The sequence below is a fragment of the Akebia trifoliata genome, chromosome 11 (assembly GCF_017979445.1).
Source record: "Akebia trifoliata isolate Shusen 1 chromosome 11, ASM1797944v1, whole genome shotgun sequence".
NCBI classification, from domain to species: Eukaryota; Viridiplantae; Streptophyta; class Magnoliopsida; order Ranunculales; family Lardizabalaceae; genus Akebia; species Akebia trifoliata.
This window is the reverse complement of record NC_141385.1, coordinates 1,488,259-1,502,746: the sequence shown is the minus strand read 5'-3', so window position 1 is coordinate 1,502,746 and position 14,488 is coordinate 1,488,259. Positions and strand designations below refer to the sequence as shown.

Below are 14,488 nucleotides of genomic sequence, written 5' to 3'. Positions count from 1 at the left end.
TCTGTGTTTAATTTGGTTTCTGGTGCTTAGCTTATATCTGATTGGTAGAAATACAGATGAGTTGACTTGATTGGATTTTGGAAAAAAATACACTGAGTCGGTTAAAATTTAATTGAATTATAGTTAATATCTGTTTTTCGGAAAATTTTTTTTTCTTTGTTCTAAAATACCAATGTATCTAATATGTATTTGACTGACTTGCGTGTGTCATCTCTTGAGCCCTCAGTTATAATGGTGTTGAAACTCTTGTGATTTCAAGGGTATTAATTTGTATCGGCAATGTCATGTAGAGGGAGCACTACAGGTGGAGACATGGTTTGGCTTGTCAAAAGGTTGGAAGAAATGTTAAAATTGAAAGCTCTAAAAAGAGTCCTAAAGAACTTGAATGGGTGGTAGGGAAGCCCCATGTTCTTGGACCGATGAAGACTCCCCATTACGCGAACTGGCCAAAATCTCTTTATCTTCAATCTTGATTGAAAAGCCCATGGATTTTCTCTTGAAAAATTTCTCTAAAATCACTTTGGGGGTAATTCTTCTTTCATGGACTTTAACCTTTTGTTGAAAACCCTTGATTTTTCTATAAAAAAACATCCACTAATTTCAGAACTCAAGTTTGAAGGTTAGAAAGATGGAAGTTTTTGTTCAGAGAGGCGCATGAGTTCCCAAATACCATCTAATTCATGATTGACAAAAGAGGATAGTTGGGGCTGGGGCTGGTATAATGGCGCTTTTTCTTTCTCAGTGGATCCATCGACGATTGCCCATAAAATTGGATAGAAAAAGCAACAACTTGGCAATATGATGTTCTTTTTTTCTTTTAGAATGTTTTTGAAGTGCCATTTGTTATAAGGTTGTCTTGGCTTTCTTAGAAGAAAAAAAAAATATATAAAAAATAGTTCATTTGATTTTCTCTAAAAAGTGGACTGCTTTGACAATTTTTTTTAAAGTATAAGTAAAATTAATTTTTAAATAATTATGATTAAAGAAAATTATTTCAAAATACTTGCACAGGTTTTGTAGTTGATGAGGTCGAGATTGGTTTGTGAGTTTGGTCATATTGATTGAGTCAAAATCGTAATTGGTGAGTAACAATCTGATTAAAAAAACCCGTTGTCATAACATCAAGGCTGCAACTTGGTTCGGTTTGTGGCCAAATTGAAATTGAACCTACCTAAGTGGGTTCTACTAAACCAGAACAAAACCCAATTACTTATAGAACTGAACAAACAATCCAAATTAAGGTCGGTTTTGTTCTGTTAATGGATTGTCAATATCCTATAAAGTTGCTTGGAAATGATATATATATATATATATATATATTTAAAATAAAAATAAATAATCAACATGATTTTTTTTAATTAAAAATCAAGGCAATGTGATGAGAGAGAAACGAGAATCTAATTCTTTTGGAATTTTTCAATTTTAATTTGGATTATAAGATATCCTTTGAGATGAAAGTTTAAAATAACCCAAAATAAATTTCTATAAATTTATTTATTTAGTAAGGGTGTTATCAGTTTGGTTCGGTTCTATATAAGCCTTGAATCAAGAACCAAACCGAATTGATTGATTCTACATGTCTTAACCCGGAACTTAAGGTAACTTGTTTTAAACTGAATCAAATCTGCCCAAAGCTATCGGTTTGGTTCGGTTCTCAATTTAAACTGGACCAAGAAAATTATCTATTTGGTTTGGTATTCAGTTTGAACCGTACCAAGTGGCACTCTAAGATGACCCAGACCAAGTTGAGAGGACTGGACCATTTTCCAGAAGATGATCGTAAGATCTAAAATACCAAATAAATCTAGAAAAGTAATAAAAAGATCTAAAATACCAAATAAAGCTTTCACGTCAAGCCATTTCGATTTTAATAGTAAAAAAGATTTTATAAAATAGTATACTTTTGGTTTAGATCGGAGGGAATTAAATATAGAACAGAGCATCAAGAACAGGGGAGAAGAGAGGCGTTATGGGTTGCAAAAGCAGAGATGTCTCTGAGGAGAGCTTCGTATCATCTTCGCTGAGCGATGTTTTACTCTTCACGACTATGTGCATTATAGGGCATCCTGTCGAAGTTCAGGTCAAGGATGGCTCCATCTATTCTGGAATCTTTCACACCGCTTGTGTCGAGAAGGACTATGGTGCGTAGGTTAAGCTCACTTCTTTATTGAATCCGTTGGATTGTTTCCCAAATCGGGTATTTGAAATTGTTTATGGGTTTTGATTATGACATGAATTTGTATCTGGGTTTTGATTTTTGTGTGTGTGTGTGTGGAATTATGGTAGTTTTTTTTTCTGATTTAGTGAGATCTTCTTTTTTAAGTATTTTGCTTCAGAGATTCGAAAGGGTAGTTAATTAATAACATTGATACTTGATTCAGGTTCTGGGTAATGTTGGATTTACAATTTTTAATATATATTTTGTCACATTTACATCGAAAACACTCTCCCCAAATTTTTTGATTAAAGGTTTGATGGTAGAGAACTCTGTACTTGGAGATTCATTTAATTTGCTTACGTTGTTCAGGCATTGTTTTGAAAAAGGCAAGGTTGACAAAGAAGGGGAAAAAAGATCTAAATTATGGAAATGGGTCTGTTATCGATACACTTGTTGTACTCGCAGGCGATCTCGTTCAAGTAGTTGCCAAGGCACGTTATGTATTTATTATTTATTTTTTCTTGACTTCATTGTCCTAGTTGATCGATGCTATGTTGGATGATCTGTTGATATGCTATTAGTTTCTTCTGTAGGGAATTTTGCTTCCGGCTGATGGAATTATTGGCAATGTAGATGGTGATGACAACACAACTGTTATTGGATCTCTTCAGTCTTTAGATTGCGAAGAAAGTAAACTAGAAACATTGAAATCTAGCAAGGTTGCTCTGGAAATGTATGTAGAGCCAAAGAAAATTAGCCAAACTAGGTAACTGACTTCATCCCATGCTCTCATAATTGCACATTTGAGTCCTTGATGACGAATATTTGATCTTGAGTTTAATAGTTTGTTTACAATTATTCTTCTCGGTAAGAAGGAATGTATATGTTGAAGGCTCCAAAAGCTCCTGGGAAAGATCAAAGACTCGATTGTGTAATGAGAAAATTTGGAGATGCGTGCATTAACATGTATTGATAAGATCATTCATTATTTCTTGAAGGTCGATATCTCCCATGGAGGAATCACATGGCCATGTCGTTCTAGATAGAGTTGAATGGAGGAACACAATTTGTTCTGCCTATCCCAAGTAGTTGGGATAAGGCTTTGAAGATGATGATTTTCTACAATGATTTTTGTTCAATTAAGGCACTTTGTATTTTTGTTAGGCACATATTAAAACATTTAGATTCAAAACTGTTTCTTAACCCCAATAATTTCTATTTAATTGTCAAACTGTATACTGAATGTTCTTATTATGTATCATATCATGGGTGTGGCATTGGCACCCCTTGAAAGGTGTGATTATAATTATAAAGAATCTATTAACAATATGGCACACTTTTTTTTTGAGGGTAATTACCTATCCTCAAGTTCACATTTGTTTTTAATGAACTTTCTTCACACTCCATCCATCATCTTCAATGCAGGAGTTCCGACCAAAATGAAAATAAATCCTCTTCTGGTTTAAAAAATACAAATGCTGGGAATGGATTACCAAAAAATGTTGAAAAGGGACAGAACGTGACACTGAGAGAAGTGGCCGCAAAATCATTGGAAAGCTCACTGGAAAATGAAAATGTCAAAGTAAAGGTGGGCAATGACCTTCTTAATAGATCAATGTGTTATTGAGAAAACAGTAGGTTGCATTTTAATTTAATGGAACTTAAAAAAAATATGAAAAAAAGGGAGGAATACCATGGCAGTTTCCTATTCTGGATTTCTTACTTTTTTTTTTTTGGATTATTGCAGACTGAAGAAGCTTCCATTGCACCAGTTGATACAGTTGAAGGGTAAGAATTCTCATGATTATTAGTAGAACATCATTCTCCTGATTATTTAGCATCACACACAATAGTAGTTTACTTAGTTAATATTAATAGAGCTGTAGAAGAACACTTGTCACACCTAACTGGTAGCTCAAACAGTTGGTGTGTATCTACACAAGAGGGTTATTGTGGGTTCAATCCCATGAAGGGCAGGTTTCCTCAATGCGAGTTAAAATCTCCTTATTCCCGAGGGTTTGCTTGGTTGGGTCTTATTGGGTACTAGTACTGTCCTGTGGACGTAGTCAGTCCGGACCAACTACATCATCTATCTGAAAAAGGAACACTTAGGTCATTATCATCAAACCTACCTAGCATTATATGGGCACCTACTTAAGTGAGCCATCTGTCATGAGACGAGTATTCCTCCTAGCAACACCTTTCTTGACATTTTGCAAAATGAAACTTTTTAGTTTTAGTCTGCTGTTCTTTAATGATTGTTTCAACGCCACTTTTGTCGATTTTCTCTGCTGACAGACAGGTTGGGGAAGACAAGTCACAAGGGGAAGATAATGGGTCTAACCAGAAGTTTGATGCCCACAAGGATGACACTGTAAGCAGAACCAAATTTAACTTGAATAATTTGTACAAAAGCTATTATTACATGGAAATAATTATTTGTATTCACATCAAGCTCTGTTTTATGCAGATTCATGAAGTTCATCGCTTTAGTTCAGGCAGTGAGTCCTCTGTCCCTTTTTTTTTTCTTACTTTCTTTTTGTGGTTCTAAATTTTCTGATTCAATCGCCATGCGTCTTCACCATCTGTACGACTATGTCATTGCCTGTTATTAGAGTATTTGGTGGACGCCCATAGAGTACCTTGGATTTCCTCTTACCATATATAAAAGATTCTTTGATCATCTTTACTTGTTTGGTTTAGTTAATTAATATATTTTTTCTTGCAACAGATGCCATCCTTCCCCAGCTAAAATCTGTCAAAGGAGTGCATGTGGAAATATCATCCAACATGCCATCAAATGGAGCATCATGTGTTGCTCCAGAAACCCGGTCCTTTGAGGGTCCAATGTCAAAGGACTTTTCACCATCGGATGTTCTTGCTTCAGATATTTCAGCTTCTCCCAATACAGTGGTAGATACAATTTCACAATCCTATACCAGTTCATCGACATCACCTACTACTTCTATTGCTCCAAACGTTTCAAATTCTAAAACAAGTGCCAAGGTAAGTTAATCGTTTATTGGAGTAATGGGTGAAATTCAAATAAGTAAGATGTTTCGTGCTTCCATATAGCCCTCTAATAGCTTTTATTTTAATGTACCATCTTGATTTCCAATGGAAGCTACTTTGAATTTCGCCCTGTGGACCATCAAACCATCTAGATTATCCTAATTGTCTTACAAACTAAAGTGAAGTTCCAATTAGCTACCAACCAATCCTTGTATTTTTGGTCCAAAAGCTGGCCCATTAATTTCATAGTCTAGTCAGATTGCACATTTTCTTATTAGGTTGATTATTATCAAGTATGCCATTTACTAAATGGTATAAGACTTACCAGAATCTCCTTTGATGGTGCAAATTGTCAACCCAATTTTTGTGTAAAATTAATTATTTGAATTCCTTTTGTAGGGTTTTAAGCTTAATCCAGCGGCAAAAACCTTTTCGCCAATATCTGTCATCCCTAGATCATCAGCTTCTCCTACAATGACAACGGTTGCTAACATGGCTTACATGCCAAACAGCCTACCTGTGGTACCAGTCGCTGGTGTGCAACCAGAAATTGGAAGCAGTCCCTTTGCTACTCGATCTTCTTTGCCCATAAAGTTTGTCCAGTACAATAACATGATTGCTGTAAATGGTGGCAGTGCTCCTCAATATTCCCAACCCGTATGTTTCCTACTATCCGTTCTATTTTATTTTTGAATGTATTGTGATATTAAATTTTCTTGCTTTTTAACAATAAAGGGGAAAAAAAAAAACATCTTCATTTTTTATCTTGTGATAAATTTTTTTTTTACGAAGTGCTTTAAAATCTCATGCTGGTGATTTGGCTCAATTGAGATCCAGGTTGGGTAAAGATGTCATATTTTATTAAAATCTGGAATCTGTGTGAAACTTTCTCTGAATCTTTTTTCATGAATGATGGGACTTGTTCAGTTGGCCAAAACACTCAGCTTTCTTGAATAAGTTTAATGAATCAACCGAAGGTTACTTATCGTACCATTTGACTTTTGTCTTTAAGGTAGGGCATGCACAGTAAAGTGAGGTTGAAATCCTCTTTGTACTCGACCCTCCACCAATATCTAGACCTTGGATTTTGAGACAATTATTTTTAACCATTAACAACAAATCCTCCACTTCCTGGCACCTACAGTATGGTTTCGAAACTTTAGCACAGTTTTGTGACTTTTGTTAGTAAATATAATTATTTGTGAGACTAGCTCTTGAATCAGATTCAGACAGGTCAGTAGAAAATCAGTATGTGACGGCTAAAATTATCCATTTGTATAAACAACACATTAGTCGTATGATCTTGACATGATAGCCTCCAGGACCCAATCAATAAATTGCAACCAAACTGTTATCTTTGTCCTTCTTATGAAGAAAATATTGGCTTTTATTTGGATTGCCTAGCATTGTCTATAGCAAAGTACCAATAGTTAAAGGATTTATTCTTCTGGCCTAATGAAGTTTTGTGCAATCTCTATTTTCTTTCCAAAGGCTTACAGTCACTTTTACATGCTTTCATGTTTAGATTACTTACAAGAATAGATAACATATGCAACTCTAAACATGCAATAGTTTACTCCAGGCATCGATATGTCGGGTAAAACATATATTTTGCAATAAGGAATGGAAAATTAAAATGAAATGGAAGTGTTGCCCTTGATGCTCAGTTAACGATAACCATACGACCTATCACACTCTCTTGGGCAGAAAAGTATGGAAAAAATATCTAAAACTGTCTCCAAGAGCACTGGTAAAGAGTGTTTTGGTGCAAGTTGTAGTCTCTGAAAAGGTGAAACAAAGGCTGACAATGATGTGGATGTCAAAGATACGAAGACACCTGCCTTGATTGTACTCAAGATAAACCTAAATGGAGATATAGGATTCGTGTTGCCACCCTAGTATTTGAGATAAAACATAGATGATGATTATGACGACGGTAATGAGTGATACCCACAATCATCTGATTTAGTGGTATGAATCTATAATTTGTAGATTCCCCTCTCTCACAAGGACCTCATGTGCTACTCCTGTTTGTTGACCATCCTTACTATCTACCTGACAACACGTGACCTATGATTTTCTCATTTAGAATGTCCATTACATGAAAATCTTATTTTCTCTCATTTGATCCACCCCATGTTTCCCTCTGACAATTCTTCATTCTCTTTTCTGGTTGCAGATTCTTGGACATGTGGGAAGCAGGCCACAACCCATTAGATATAATGGTCAATATAATCCTGTTCAAGTAGGACCTGCATATGTTCAACCGAATTCTCAAGCTGTGAGTAGCAGTGATACCCTATCTACATTCTATCTTAAAAGCAAGGAGACTCTATTTATTGTTATATACAGGGCCAGGATATGCTGATGCTATTTGGTTAGAAGCTTTTCATTCACTGATGCCTCTTATTTTTGTTTTACAGGTTATGGTTGGACGATTGGGACAGCTTGTTTATGTGCATCCTGTTTCACACGTAAGATGTGATACCTATTATGCATTATAATTGCATCCAATATTGTATCTATGCAAAGATGATCATTATCAGTATGATGTTGAATAAATATAAGATTATAGGTGATATTGTGTTGAAATTGTCTTTTGCCTTATTTTTTTCTCTTTCCTTTTTTTTTTCTTCTTCTGGCACATTTCCTATTTTTGCCTTAATATCTGTATTTTGTAATTCGGATTTCTTGTCATATGGTCCATGATATGCTTCCAAAAATTCACTGAATGTCCCATTTCAATTTGAAGGATGTGATTCAAGGTGCAACCACTCCCTCACAAGTATCTGTGCATCCTCTGTTGACTCCTCAGGCCCAATTGCTAAAGCCCCAAGGTACAAACTTACATTCCGTGCCCAAATTGTATCATACAAGTTATTTCAAGATTGTGCAACCCATTTGATGATGCTTGTATGGATAATTGTGCAATTTTAGTATGATTTTTACATCCATAGAAATGTTGAGGGGCATCAATCATTATAAAATTGGCCCATGGACTCATCAATCGAGACTAAAGCATTGGGTGGGTTAAATTCCCTTGAAATTCTTGTCAATTTTACCAAACAAACAACTTAGGAAGAGCGATCAGCGATCTATCTAGGAGTTGGCCCGGGCCATACATTATTTGGTGGGGTCCCACAAAATCAACGTCTATACAAAAATTATTGGCAATGGATACTGTTTTTTCATTTATTTAAGTGGATTCTATGTACCAACTTTAACCACTTCTCTTTGAATTTTTAGGAAGTACAGTAGCGCAGGCAGTGCAGTTGTGTGTAACTCCACCACCATTTATAGCTGGTGGGCAACAACCTTTTGCAGTGCCAACACACAACCCACTCTCGCAGCCTTCCTTTCCTGCCACTGTTCGACCCATTCCAGTACCTGGTGCCAATGGTTGCTTCAGCAGTAAGATCCTGTGAATCTATATTTCAGAGTTATCACCCTCACCAAAATTTTGATCGAAATTTAAGTTTTACCATTGTCTAAGAGAGAATTATTTACCAGTGGAAGTCCTAATGATAAACACTAGTCCTTGTACTGTAAAAGGCTAAATTAAATGGTGAAGCCTTATTTAGTCTCTTCAAGTGTAAGACAATTCCTTCTGCAAAAATTACATTGTGTGATTTTTATTTTATTTTGATTAACAGTAGCAGAGGGGAGAGTCAGGAACTCAAGATGATGATGAATCAAATCTGATTTTTTTGCTAATATATCATCGGCATTGAATGAAAGACGTAATACTGTTTAGTGTTTCTCTTGCACTAAGTTACCCAACTAAAGGAGGGTTATGTGTGTAAAAATTCTGATCTCTCAACATGAATTCTATAAGATAGAGGAACAAGGTTGGATAAAATGGAGCATGCATCTTCATGCTTTACATCTGTAATTTAAAGTTTAGGGTGACAAAATTGTGGGTTGACGAAACCAACTGCCTTGATTTTCTTGCGTTCATCCAATAACGGTCGATTTAACTAGCCAAGATTTAGTTTTAGATTACCTAAATGGAACCCAGTGCCTTGAAGGAAATACTAAATACTGGGAGCTGCATGGATGATGTCATTTAATGTCGTGTACATCCCCTCGAACTACAAGCAAAAGAAGCTATTTAACCGCGTGACTACTTCAGTTACTTTGTAGTGCAGAAACGTTTATCCCATTAGTAGCACCTCTTTTCTTTTATCTTAAAGTTGGTTTGTTTTGGTGGTGGAGTGGGGGAGCAAGGAAATATGTTAAAAATAATTTATCACAGTAATTATGGAGCATTATCCTCTACATTACAACTTTGATAACCTAAAATGAAAAGAATCCAATTCGGTCTTTCCTAAGTAATCTTTTACCATTCTCAGTAATGTCACAATGATTATAAAGTGCTGCTGCTGCCACTACCTGCCTTCCAAGACTTTGCAATGAGAGAACCCATCTCTTGTACATGTTTTTATCCATCTTGTGTATTCAGCAATTATTTGAATGAACTGGCACCAAACTCAAAAAGAAAGAAATGAACTCTGAGCTGGTGCACAATAAAAGATCAGAAGCCAAGTGCCATATGTACTGAGCACAGAGTGATCTATCTTCTGTATCTCGGAGTGATGTGGCACCTTTATTTGCACAATAAAGACTAAGAAAAGAACTTTCACGACCCGAACTCATCATGCATCTATGGATTTAACTTCATCTAATAATGGAAAATAAAATTTGAGAACACTGCAATAACAAGATTGATGATGCCCTGCATTAACAAGATCGAAAAGACGAAGTACTCTTAACATCTAACAGTGAAGCTTTACAAGCCTTGTCCAGCAAAAGTTAGAAAAAAAAAAAGCCTAAGTTTTTCTAACAAGTAAAGACATCAAACATAAAATCAGATGGGAGATGCTAAACTAGAGTGACAAAATGTTCATGACTACAAGATAGCTATTTTGTAACCACTCCAAGACCCTACAAATCCCTCAGCAGTATCCGTTAATGTCTAGCCTCAGTGGGACTTGTTTCTTGATAGACTGTGTTAAGGTCATGGCATTGGAGGCACTACTTCAGAATCTGTATCACTGTTTGGTTCTAATGGATTGCTCTGAGATTGCACCGAACGAGTAGCATCCTTGAAGACAAAATCAGTGTTCACAGTGGGTACAGTTGAATTAGAGATCTGGGGCTCATTTGGAAGGACAGATTGCTTATCTGCAAACACAGCTTCTGAATCATATGGTGCATTCAAAGTTGCCTCGACTGCATCACTTAATTGCCCACCCTTAGAATGGGAAATCTCATCTCTTCTTGGAATCTCAACTGAGAACCCATATTCCGTAGCTTCTTGTGTTGACACCTTTTCAAAAGTCTGATTTCCCTGCAACATCTTAACCGGTTCAGTCATTGGTTGAGTGGCCATGAATTGGTGTGTAGAAGCTACTGTTGTGGGGTTGAGTTCAACAGTTTGGTCCTTCACTGAAACATCAATACGCTGTTCGGATGGAGGGACTTGATCAATGGTCTCAGCACTCAACGAAATCTCCACAGATGGTTCAGTTTTACGTTCTAACACCAAATCTTTAGATGTATCTCCATCATCTGGGGTTACCGATTGGGACGGACGTTCAGTTTCCTTCAACACAGCCAGCTTTGCAGTTTTATTTTGCTCCACAGGTAAAGATTGGGTTACAGATACAGGTTCCTTAGGTTCAGATTGTGTAGAGTTCGTTTTCTCAAGAACTCCCAAGGGAAGACCAACCTTGTCTTTTGGTAATATAGCAGTTGATTGACTCTTCTCAATCTGAAAATCTTTTACTTGAGGAACTTTAACAACTTGGTTGGTATCATTTTGCACTCCTTTCAACATCACAGGAGTGATCGGAAGCCGAGAGGGTCCACTAGGTGATGGAAACTCCGGAAGAAGAGAAGCCTCGCCACTCTGAAGAACTTTCACAGATTGTTTGCTCTTCCGTTCAGATTGGCTGCTAGAACCACGCACTCGAGTTGGTGGGTCCACCACCGGAATGGGGATCTCAGCTCTTTTGGACATCTTAACATGTGGTGCCACATCATTTGCACCAGAAATTGGAATTGATAACCCTGGCTCAAACACAACGCCCCGGAGAATGGTATTGGTATTATCGATCCTGACAGTGAGCAAATATCCGGCATCGAATGACCCATCCAGGACACCGGAAACTTCATGACCTACCATAGAATTATCTTCAACAGCAGCTGGAGCTGTTTTCCTGCGTTGGCTTCTCTTCACAGTATCAGGTCTAGGTGTAGGTGTAGGTGTAGGCATAGGTGTGGCAGATGCCTTTTCTCCTTGTATCAGACTCTTATCCTTCCGAGGACGACCCCTTTTCCGCTTCACAGGCAAATTTTCTGGGGTAGCAGAGTTGGTCCCTTCATTCTCTTGACTCATCTTTCAGGAACAAACGTAAATGTCGACCTTCCCACCAGTTTTAAGTACTTTCCTGCAAGGAAAATAGGGTTAACTTTCTTGACTTGATAGCATCAAATTCTTATCAAGACACAGCATGACAAATATAAAATGTTTAGTTCTCCATCTCAGGTTGAAGATCATGTAAATTAGGTCATATCTGCCATGTCCCTTTTTTCGATAACAAAATATTCCCTAATTTTTAAAAAATTATTTCTCATAATAATATAGTTTTTTTTTATTAAAATAAATGCCAAGAACTTTGTACTCACTTTTTAAACCTAAATTCTTTTATCTCCAGCGTTTCTTTTTAATAAATTTCTAAACTACGATGTACATTAATGTATAGCAAAAATGAATTTCCCCAAAAAACAAAATAGATGGATAAAACTTTTAATCTGGTTGAAGCCCTTTGAACCTCTAATATGACTTCAGCAAATGCATTTGTTAATAGTGTTTGTTACAAAACCATGGTGAGAGTGAGTGTTTTTCTTGCATGTTCTTGCTATCTCTTATTGAAAACCTATATTGGAGAATCCCACAGCACCATTGTCACAAGAATCCTACCCATACATGTATTTCACTCGAAACTTCAGCCATAAAATTCGAACAAAAAGAAGGAAAAAAATTCTACCTTTTCCAGTAATCAAACTCGAAGAAAACTCAAAACTTCAAAATATAACAAGTTACATAAAACCTTATAACCTGCACAAGATTTCAAAAGAAAACTTACAAGATCCAAGAATCAAAGATACTGGTAAACAAAATTTAAAAAAAAAATGATAATAAGATCCAAACTCACATCAAAACCCTAAAATGACATCAATTTCATCACCATTGATGAAACTTTCTCCGCAATAACAATCCCATCGAAGCAAGTACACAAGCAAAAAACACGAAGAGAGAAACTAGGGTTTGAAAAGGTTGGAAAACTTACCTTTCCCAACCTTCAACAGGTTTCCGCGACAGTGGCAGCTGAGAATAATTTCGAAAAAAGTGATCTAAAAACCCTAGATCTGCTGTTCTTCACTGTAGAGAGAACGAAAATGGTGGGAAAAATCGATTCTTTTATTTTGGTTTCGATTTGTTTCTTTTTCCCTCTTTTGATTTTTCCTTAATTAACCGATCTCTGCGTTGGTGAAAAGAAATAAGTGAGAAATTAATGCGAATATGAGGTACTATTAAAAGAGAGTTAGTAAAGAGGAAAGCAAAGGTGTTGGACACAAATACCTGTTTAACCTATTGGCCATATTATATTGCCACGTGTTCCTCTTTTTTTTTTTTTCTCTTTTTTTTAAAAAGTAAATAAAAAATAAAAATATTTTTCATCCAACGTGGGTGGAATTTGAACACCAAAAATCAGCCTGATTCATGATTTATAGTCATTAAGTAATTTTCATCAATTACTTAAAATCTTAATATTTTTCACCTGCAAATATGTTTTGTGATGAACCAATAAGCGTTGGATATAGTGACCAAGGCATCTCTCCAAAAAAGGAGAGGCCTTGAGTTCAAACCCCTTTGTTGGTCATATATAGGGACCTATAGGGATTTATCCCTGTTTACCTAATATGTGTGATTTGTGGGATATTGCATCTACTCAAAGAATTTGGATGAGATATGGTGCTTTAAGAGGCCAGTTGCCTCACCCTTACTAGTCAGGCCTAGGGTCTGAAACCCATCATTATACAAAGGATTAATTTTGTGATGAAAAAAAATGTTTTGATCTAACAGCTAGAAATAATCAATTAGGACTTATTTTACGTGTGATGGTACAACGAAGATTGGCGAAGAGTTCAAGGTGAATGAATTATGTGGCAATATTTGTCTGACCAACACATCAGATCCATTAAAAGAAAGCAGAGAGTTCAAGGTGAAAAAATCATGTGGCAAATTTTTACCTAACTAGCGCATCGAGACCACCAAAGGACAGCGGAGAGTTCAAGGTGAATGAATCATGTGGCAATATTTTGTCTGATTAAATCAGAAACTTCAAACGGACACATTCAATTACATTCAGAGTCTGAGTCGACTTACATTTGTCAAAATAATTCTAAGGGTTAGGTGAGTTTGTTAGTGGGGTTAGTAATGGGTCGGATAATATCCACTAATCCAACTCATCCGACCCGAGTTATTCGGGTATGATACATTTTTTATATAAAATTAAGTATTTGGGTAAATTTATCCGAAATTATTTTATTTGAATTTTTCTAGCATCGGATGTAGATAACCAGGGGTGGAGCTAGTACCCAACTTTGAGACACCCCTTATTTCTAACAAATTACATGCCTTATTTGCCCCCACTCCCTCACCTCCCTCCCCATTTGCCCTCACCTACCTCCGTCCAATTTTTTCGCCACCCCTTTTCATTTTTTTGAAGATGAAATTGCCTCTTGACTGAGCCTTCTCTATAGACTAATTGGAAATGATCTAAATATCATTTTCTTCAACTTCTAAAAAAAAAAATCTCTAAATTTCTCCTCAAAACTATCCATCTTTAAACTCTGCAGTGTACCATTAATTATAGTTTGCCCCCACAAAAATAAATCATGGCTCCGCCCCTAATCCTATCTGATTTGAATATTCATTATCAGAGTTTTTAATATGGTAAATTCATAATTAGAAATATCCATAACCCAAAATTAAGATTCTTCCATCATCTTCACAATGAGGTATTGTAAAGTATATCTATTCAACTCGAATATCAGCTTGAAATCTAAGTAAACTTGGATACGAATATCCTGTAAAAATATAAAATTGAATAAATAGTTGGATATGGATATCCTTATGAGAAGTGGGTAAAAATTGTTTATGAATAACTAGATAAGGATACAAAAATATGCTTCATTCGACCCACAGTCGAACCATTAAAGTCCTATTTGCCGGTATGAAAGGGTAAA

The 14,488-nt window shown here is 36.1% G+C and overlaps 2 protein-coding genes across 4 annotated transcripts; one reads left to right on the top strand and one right to left on the bottom strand.

Annotated features, from left to right (window-relative positions):
- Positions 1-1,820: 1,820 nt before the first annotated feature.
- LOC147390208 (uncharacterized) lies at positions 1,821-8,888 on the top strand. Of its 2 annotated transcripts, none has more exons than XM_086458339.1 (13): positions 1,821-2,141; positions 2,528-2,649; positions 2,752-2,924; positions 3,584-3,746; positions 3,906-3,946; positions 4,457-4,532; positions 4,629-4,659; positions 4,890-5,164; positions 5,570-5,827; positions 7,350-7,451; positions 7,594-7,644; positions 7,923-8,007; positions 8,426-8,888. In XM_086458339.1, the coding sequence occupies exons 1-13, from the start codon at positions 1,970-1,972 to the stop codon at positions 8,593-8,595; spliced, it is 1,719 nt and encodes a 572-aa protein (XP_086314465.1). In that variant the 5' UTR covers positions 1,821-1,969; the 3' UTR covers positions 8,596-8,888. The 2 variants fall into 2 exon arrangements, with proteins under 2 accessions (XP_086314465.1, XP_086314464.1); XM_086458338.1 differs by having other exon boundaries at positions 1,823-2,141; positions 8,417-8,888.
- Positions 8,889-9,881: 993 nt separating this feature from the next.
- Positions 9,882-12,743, bottom strand: LOC147390207 (uncharacterized). Of its 2 annotated transcripts, XM_086458341.1 has the most exons (3): positions 12,526-12,743; positions 12,223-12,293; positions 9,882-11,622 (listed from the first exon to the last, which is right to left on the bottom strand). In XM_086458341.1, exon 3 carries the CDS (start codon positions 11,568-11,570, stop codon positions 10,188-10,190), a length of 1,383 nt encoding a protein of 460 aa, XP_086314467.1. In that variant the 5' UTR covers positions 11,571-11,622; positions 12,223-12,293; positions 12,526-12,743; the 3' UTR covers positions 9,882-10,187. The 2 variants fall into 2 exon arrangements, with proteins under 2 accessions (XP_086314467.1, XP_086314466.1); XM_086458340.1 differs by lacking the exon at positions 12,223-12,293.
- Positions 12,744-14,488: the final 1,745 nt, after the last annotated feature.